The sequence below is a fragment of the Lucilia sericata genome, unplaced genomic scaffold (assembly GCF_015586225.1).
Source record: "Lucilia sericata isolate MDLA Ls3-8-SP2 unplaced genomic scaffold, ASM1558622v1 Contig000012F_arrow, whole genome shotgun sequence".
NCBI classification, from domain to species: domain Eukaryota; kingdom Metazoa; phylum Arthropoda; class Insecta; order Diptera; family Calliphoridae; genus Lucilia; species Lucilia sericata.
This window is the reverse complement of record NW_023994051.1, coordinates 912793-921627: the sequence shown is the minus strand read 5'-3', so window position 1 is coordinate 921627 and position 8835 is coordinate 912793. Positions and strand designations below refer to the sequence as shown.

The window sequence follows — 8835 nt, the reverse complement described above, 5'->3', positions numbered from 1 at the left end:
AAAAAATCAGTAAAAAATAGAGTAAACAAAAAATATAAACAAAATTTGACGTTGCGCACAATTTTTACTACGTATTAATTAATACGTAATGAAAAATTCGTATATTTTTTTTATAGTAAGTAATAAAAATGTCACTTTTAACATTATAAAAATTAAAACTAAGTACATAATAGTTATAAAACAAGACTTTAAAATATCCTTTTTTTATTAAAATTGAAAAGTATGGAAAATTTTCAGTTATCTTTTACACCTTTGCACACGAAACACTTTTAAAACTTGCTATTCTCTTTTTGTGGGTTCGTGTGCAATTTGTTATGGGTACTTTGCTTACTGTGGTGTAGTGCGCCTACTTGGTTTTTAAACAGATTAAGTGCACACCGCACTACTAAGCTTAAAATTTAGTCAAATCTTTTGTAGAATGCTAGTGTGCTGAAAAGTGTTTTTTAATAAGACTCATATCTATAAAACCACAAGCAGACGTAACAAAATCATCAGTGAACAACTAAAGTTGCTTAAACTACAACATCTTTTCTTGTAATAAAACTTCAAAAAAAAAAACAAATTATCAAACAAAATGCCTTGCCCCTGTGGAACTGGTAAGTGTTACAAGATAATAAAATAATTATAAACATAAAACTAAAATTGTAAAAATTAATAAAAAAATATACATATTTAACAAAATTTATTTTTTATTTAAACTAGGTTGCCAATGCACTTCCCAAAACCAAGCCGCCAATTGCAATTGCAAAAATGCTTGTCCCTGTGGAACTGGTTGCAAATGCTCTTCCCAAAACCAAACTGGTAATTGCGGTTGTGGTAGCTCTTGCAAATGCGGATCCAGCCAGTAAAATAGTTTTGTAGGCCAAATAATATTTAGTTAAGATTATTAGTGTAATTAAATAATTTTAAGTAAAATTCATACATTTGGCTTTGAACTTTATTGCCAAATAATGAAATAAAAAAAACATAAAGAACTAATACAGTGGTTTTATTTAAAAAAAATCAAAAATTTGCCAAAGAAATAGGTACATAAGGTAAAAACAGATTAAATGTCCCATATTTAAAAATAATCCCGATTTTTAATATATTCTGTGTTGTAGGGTATCATATGCTCGGCCATGTCTGATTATATGTAAATTTTGCTCAAAAGAAAGTATTTTTCTTCTTAAAGTATACCAATCGGCTCAGAATCATATTCTGAGTCGATTTAGCTATGCCAGTCTGTCAGTCCGTCTGTATGTCTGTCCGTGTAAACCTTGTGCGCATTCTACAGGTCGCAATTTTCAAGATAATTAAATGAAATTTGGCATATACTCTTCTTTTGGCTCAAGGACAAGCGGACCCCCCGAATAGGGCTTTTGACCTCATAATTATGTTTAATGATCTACTATCTCTTCAAAAATTTGCAAAAATTAGTTTTATATAAGTCTTAATAATTCTACCTATTTTCGTAAATATCGGGCATTATTTGACCCTAGCCCCCACAGAAAATGACTTGAATGTCCATAATTCACTTTTAAACACTAGTATCACCATGAAAATTGCAACACATAAGTTTTATATCTACATAAATCCTGACAATAAGTTTTATAAGGAACGGCCCAAGTTTTGCCCTAGCCCCCATATAACGGTTCATAAATACGTCAAATATACTACTATCTTCCCAAAAATTGGCAAACTAAGTTTGATATAATCCTAAATAACACTGTCGATTTTCGTAATGATCGGGCCTCATTTTCCCCTATTTGACCACCCATACAAAGTCAGCTTAAGAAAATGATTTGAACGTCCACGATTCACTTATAAAATCTATTGTCACGATAAAACTTGGCAAAAATTAATTTGATATAAACATAAATCCCGAAGGATCGGATAATTTTTTGCTCTAGCCCCCATACAACCGGACCTATTGATTTGGGCCTTTAAGCTTATAACTATGTCAAATATACCACTATCTTTCCAAAAATCAGTATAATTAAGTTTATAGATAATTATAAATAACACTGTCGATTTTCGTAATGATCGGGCTTCATTTAACCCTAGCCCCTATACAAACTCCCCTCCAGAAAATGACTTGAATGTCCACAATTCACTTATTAACACTAGTGTCACGATGAAATTTGACTCAAATATGTTTTATATAAACATAATTCCCAACAATACATTTTATAAGGATCGGCTTAATTTCTGTCCTAGCCACCATACAACCGGACCTTCCGTTTTGGGCCTTTTATATCTTAACTACGTCTAATATACTACTATCTATTCAAAATCGGCCCAATGTGCTGATGTTTGTAACGCTCAAAAATATTTCTCCTTATGTATACTAGTCAGTTCAGAATCACTTTCAGATTCGATTAAGCAACATACATATGTCCGTCTTTGTGACCGTCTAAACCTTGTGTGAACGCTACAGCTCGCAATTTTCAATATAATTTTTTAAAATAAGTCACATACTATTCTCTGAATCCAATGACGAAGGCTGTTGAAAAAAAAGGCACATTTCGAAAAAAAAATATTAAAAAAATATGTATATATTTTTTTCACACAATGAAGAAATATCTATCTGAACTCCTTTGAACAATTTTTGCTAGGACCAATAGGTGAAAAGTTACACTCATTTGAATAAAACCCTGTATGACCAAAATGTCCAACTTTGAACCCCTCTTTACTCCGGCAGTTCTTGACCGATAGAGCTGTGTCTGACCTACTATCCAATAGTACTATCCAATTTTTTCAGTTGGGTCACTTGACATGAAATTGTCCATATGTACCTACCCCCCGGGGGCATGTTACGTTGGCGAGACCTCCGCCTTGGTGTTATTGCAATCCCGGGGAAGATAAGTGCTACCAATACCTGTAGTCTTCCGGGACTATAAATTGGTGTTGACAATTTACTGCCTGGCCTAGTCCTTGCATAAATTGAAAAGAGGTCTAACCAGAGCACCACATAATCTGGTACTACGGGTGGCCAGTTGCCCACAGGACCTGGCTGGTCAGTTGGTTGAGGTTCCTTCGGAATCCACGTAGTGGCTGTGGTTTAAACCTAAATCGCAGGAAGGGGGTGCTTGGTTAAAAGACTGATACACGGTGAAATATAAATTTTCAAGATACATTTCTGTTATCGTTCCTAGATGCAAGGAGCGGTACAAATTACAGAGCATGACTGTGGATTATTAAAATGTTGGAATTGAGCTGATAATGCGAAGAATTGGTAAACGAAGATGAACGATGTTTCTGATGTCTACTTTGAATTCTATAAAGAGAATGGAGTGATTGATGGATTTGACGGATGTGTGATAAATGGGTACAGATGTAAGATGAACGATGAATGAGAGTTAGACTACGGTCTATCTAGCCAATGGAGTGCGAAGTCGTCACTGCCCTTTCTTTAATTTTGAAGCGATTTTCCAACATGGTTGAGTGTATGCTCAACTTATCACAGTGGGTGTCTGTGACCACTGAAATAAAGTCTTGTCAATTAATATAATCTGTGTTTTTCGGACTACCAATTACGTCCCCTAGGTGCTGTTGCCGAATCAACAGAGCCTTAGTAGTGTGGTTGGGCGACATTATGTCGGGGTAGATTGAGCTTGCTCATGACACCTGTATTTCCTCAACGTGACTACCTTGGCAAGAGATTAGATAGCTCGAGTACTTGAGCAAAGTGCTTGTACATGGACCGGCATATCCATGTACAAAAATTGCGACCTGCGTGTAACAAACACAAAGGGGCAGTGGTGAGTTGTTTACTTGATACTCACCCAGTGGTTGAAAAAGTACCACCGTGAGATAGGGCTACACGCCAGGTACTCACGTAAAGCACTTCGACATCTTGTCCATATGTACCTATATCACTTCAATTATAAATATGAATTATGAATTGTTTAACAAATTAACAAAAATTAGAAAACATTTTCAAAGTGAGATGAAAACATACATATGTACATATACGCTTACGCATAACCAATTATGATAAAAATTAATGGTCTCAATGCAAAAGTCGTTCTACATACCATATATGCATCTAATTGTGGAACTAATACAATTTTTCTCGGTATTGAAATTTTTATACAACAAGAAAAAGTTATTACATAAATGAAATATATATTACAAATTTAAGTAAAATGATTTAAAACAATTTTAATTTTTTTACTAATTTTTATTCCAATTTTTTTTGCAAAAAAAGTTCAACGCCTAATAAATGAATTTTACTTAAATTAAGGTTTTACATTTAATTGTAAAAAATATAAACTAAAATCTTAACTAAATATTAGTTGGTCTACAAAACTATTTTATTGGCTGGAACCGCATTTGCATGAACTACCGCAACCACAATTGCCAGTTTTTTGGGAAGAGCATTTGCAACCTAATTAAATGAAAAAGAAAATATTTTATTAAATTAAAGTCAATTTTATAAAATTGTTATTTTATAAACATACCAGTTCCACAGGGGCAAGCGTTTTTGCAATTGCAATTGGCGGCTTGGTTTTGAGAAGTGCATTGGCAACCTAATTTTAATAAAAAATAAATATTGTAATATATAATTTTTTACACATTTTTACAATATTATTATTTTTTAATATTTCTATTATTTTTTATAACTTACCAGTTCCACAGGGGCAAGGCATTTTGTTTGATAATTTGTTTTTTGAAGTTTTGTTACAAGAAAAGATGTTGTAGTTTAAGCAACTTTAGTTGTTCACTGATGATTTTGTTACGTCTACTTGTGGTTTTATAGATATGATTCTACAAAATATTTTGATCTTAAGCTTAGAAGTGCGGTGTGCACTTTATTTGTTAAAGAACGAAAGACACACTACACCACACCACACTACGTTAATTGCCAATGAAGTGCACACGAACCCACAAATTTACCTCAAAATAAGTTTTAAAATGTGTGGGTCGTGTGCAAAAAAGGTGTAAAAGTTAATATGGAAATTTTACATATTTTCTAATTTTAATAAAATAAGAATTTTTTTAAGTCTTGTTTAAAATCATAATTTATAATTTTTTTAATATTAAACATTTTCATATAATTACGTATTAACTGCTACGTAATAAAATTCGTGTGCAACGTCATATTAGTTTGTATTTTTTGTTTACTTTAGTATTTTTTACTTATCAATGTTGTTAATGATAAGCATATTACGATAACAATTACGAATTCATTTAAACGAGTGAAATATCAGGAATACGATTTGACTCGTATTTTTTTAGTTTGCGGTCTCAGATTTTTAATTTTTTAAATCATTTTAGTAGGCTGCTAGCAGTTGAAATGCTCATTTAAAATGTTATAAATAATTATCGGATAAACTTTTAATTATGTATATAAATGAGTGTTTTGTATTTTTATTTAGGAGCAAATAAAAAATGTCAAAAATTTAAATTAAATTATAATATATTATTATAATATTATAATAATAATATCTTTTATATTATAATAATAATATCTTTTAAAATCCCCATCTTTCTTCATAAAAATTGCAAAAAATTAAATATTACAGTTTAAGATCAGCGTTTTTCAAATTTGTCATAAACGTTAAAAATTTTTTCAAAATTTTAAGATCAGCGTTTTTCAAATTTGTCATAAAGGTTAAAAAAGTTGTCAAAATGTTAAAGGGAATCCCGCAATTCCAAAAAACAGTTTTTTTTATTTTTCTTTCAGGTATGAGAAAATACTTTTGGAACAATACTTTAAATTAGGAACATTTGCTGTTTTACCATCCCAGCTCTGGGATTTTAAAACATGTGGCCCAAAGTATACATTTTTATAAAAAAATAAATCGTATACCAAACGTCACAGAGCCATAATATTTGGGAAATAGGGCACGCTTTTTACACTAAAATGTCCTACGTAAATATAAAATTCTTTTACATATCGCTCAATTACTACAAGACTGGGGTAATTCAAAATTCGGGTTTTAATAATACAAAATATGGGCCCTTCTAAAGACTTTTATTTAGTTTAAACTATTTTCAAAATTGTCTAATATTTTCGGTGCAAGGGGAATTTTTAGTTGAAGTAATACATCGATATATTGATCATAGACCTACAAAAGCGTATAAATTAACACTAATCTTTACAATTTGTCTCAAATATTCTAGAAATTTAATACAAAATTTGTTATTAGAAGTTTAAGTCTCTCTCGATATCTAAACGAATCGGTACATAATTGACGTATGTAAGTCCTTATAAAAGGTCTTCTTCCGAAAATCACCCTGATCTTTAATTGATATCGACAATCTTTTATTGTTGGGTTTATAAGATTCGGCATGTCGATTTACTTCTATTAAGTAAGAACATTTTTTAAATATGTAGGTCCATAATATGGACATTAATTAGGTACTTAATATGTGTGTATAAGGCACACGATCGGAAGGTTTCCAATCCGCAATTGTTTTTTAGATTGAAAAGAAATTTTAAAACAATTTTGTTTTGTTAAATCGCTTAAAATTAAAAAAAAAAATTTTAAAGAAAATTTTTTATTTACATCATAATGTTTATATACATTTACGCTAAACTTTTAAAACTTCTTTAATTACACTAGTTGACAGTGGTTTTCCTCACGATTTAAAACTTATATGGATTTGTTTATTTAGGTCGGCTCCGGGAAAATATTAAAAAAAATTCAGGACGTCAAACTTAGTTGATCCTGTAAATAAGGATTATTCTCAAAATTTTAACATATAGATGGGAAAAAAGTTAATTAACTATCGGATATGTATATTCACAAAAAGTACATGTTTTATACCGTGATCAAAGAAATATTTGTAATTTGTTAACTAGTGTTATTGAAAATTTTTCTAAATAAGCATTTCTACAGCTGAGAGCATACTAAAATGGCCCAGTAAATTTAAAAATGCTTAGACCACAAACATGAAAAACAAATCGAATCAAAATTAATGCGCAATACTATTTACTTCGTTTTTAAACGAATCTTGATTTCTTATCAAAAATTACTTATCAACAATAATAATAAATACAAAAAACTAGAGTAAACAAATGATAAAAAATGACGTTGCACACATAGTAGTTAATATGAGGGTATGTTCCATTAATAAAAAATTCATTTCGACATAATAAAATTACTCAGAAAAGCAGGGCTTAAAAATCCCAACTTAAATAATATAAAAACATTTTCAATATTTTACAGTTAAAATATTTGAAGTAATAGCTTAATTTACAATAGCTTAATAGCTTAATTTACAATAGTATTTACACACGGTACTAATTTAAAACTTACTACGCAGTTTTCAATTTAGTGGGTTCATGTGAAGATTTAATGGGTACCGGGTGCATAGTGTGGTGTAGTGTGCCTAATTCAGTTACATATTATAAATGCACACCGCTCTACTAAGCTTAAAATTTGGCCAAATCTGTTGTAAAATTATAGAATTATATCTATAAAACTGCATAAACTTCTTGCAAGATCATCAGTTAACATCTAAAGTTGCTTTAACAACAACAACATTTTAAAACTTTCTTCTTGTAACTAAACTTCAACAAAATGCCTTGTCCTTGTGGAACTGGTAAGTTTTTTAACTTAATTCAAATTTTATAAAAATGTATTTTTAAATTTAATAAATTTTAAATTTTAATTAAATTAGGTTGCAAATGCACTTCTCAAAACCCATCTGCCAATTGCAGTTGTGGTACCTCCTGCAAATGCGGCTCAACCAAGTAATGTTTTTGCTGCCACAAATGGAATGTATAATATTTATTTAAAATTTATATTTATCAAAATTTTGTGATATTTTTTTATATTAAATCTAACAAATGTATTAAAATTTATTATAATAATTTAATTATTTTAAAAAATTTATGTTTTGGCTGTAAAATTAAAAATAATAAAAAGGACTTAAAATCAATTTACTGTTTTTACTTATAGAAGTTTTTACTGCCACATTCAACTTGTTTTTTTGACATATGTATATGTATGTATTTAAGCCAGTTAGTCTCTTTTGTAGGGGATCTTATTTGAGGGCTAAGCACAAAAGCGTGGGATGCCTTAACGCGTAGAATGCTTAAAGTAGATCTACTTTCTATTTTTGTAAGTGTCATAAGCGGCGCATGAATATGTCAGCTGATTTTGACAATTTATGTTCTATTTATACCCTACACCACTTTAGTGGGGAGGGTATATTGGGTTTATGCTGATGTTTGTAACGCACAATAATATTGGTCCTACACCCACCTTAAAGTATACCAATTGGCTTAGAATCTTTTTCTGAGTCGATTTTGCTATGTCCGTCCGTCCGTCCATGTAAACCTTGTAATGAAACTGCAGGTCGCAATTTTGAAGATAATTCAATGAAATTTGCACATGATCTTATATTGTCCTAGGGACGAAACCTATTGAAAATGGTTAAGTTCGGTCCATTATTTCACCTAGCCCCCATACAACTGAACCCCCGAATAGGGCTTGTAAACCTTGTAATCAAACTACAGGTCGCAATTTTGAAGATAACTAAATGAAATTTGGCACATGATCTTCTATGGTATCGGAGACAAAGCCTATTGAAAATGGTTAACGTCGGTCCATTTTCTCACCTAGCCCCCATACAACTGAACCCTCGAATAGGGCTTGTAAACCTTGTAATCAAACTACAGGTCGCAATTTTGAAGATAATTCAATGAAATTTGGCGGATAATCTTCTATGGTACCAGAGACAAAGCATATTGGAAATGGTCAACATCGATCCATTATTTCACCTAGCCCCCATACAACTGAACCCGGCGAATAGGGATTTTAAGTTCATAATTACTCTTATCTCGACAAAAAGCTGCAAAACCAAGTTCTATACTAGCATTGATGACTCTCATGAATTTTA

At 30.9% G+C, this 8835-nt stretch overlaps 2 protein-coding genes across 2 annotated transcripts; one reads left to right on the top strand and one right to left on the bottom strand.

Annotated features, from left to right (window-relative positions):
• The first annotated feature begins 364 nt into the window (after positions 1-364).
• On the top strand, positions 365-7839 carry LOC119604023 (copper-specific metallothionein-2-like). Its single transcript, XM_037956360.1, has 4 exons — positions 365-596; positions 703-837; positions 7516-7533; positions 7612-7839. The coding sequence occupies exons 1-4, from the start codon at positions 575-577 to the stop codon at positions 7686-7688; spliced, it is 252 nt and encodes an 83-aa protein (XP_037812288.1). The 5' UTR covers positions 365-574; the 3' UTR covers positions 7689-7839.
• LOC119604005 (metallothionein-1-like) lies at positions 4142-4767 on the bottom strand. The gene is made up of 3 exons (XM_037956323.1): positions 4610-4767; positions 4443-4511; positions 4142-4369 (listed from the first exon to the last, which is right to left on the bottom strand). Exons 1-3 carry the CDS (start codon positions 4629-4631, stop codon positions 4296-4298), a joined length of 165 nt encoding a protein of 54 aa, XP_037812251.1. The 5' UTR covers positions 4632-4767; the 3' UTR covers positions 4142-4295.
• Positions 7840-8835: the final 996 nt, after the last annotated feature.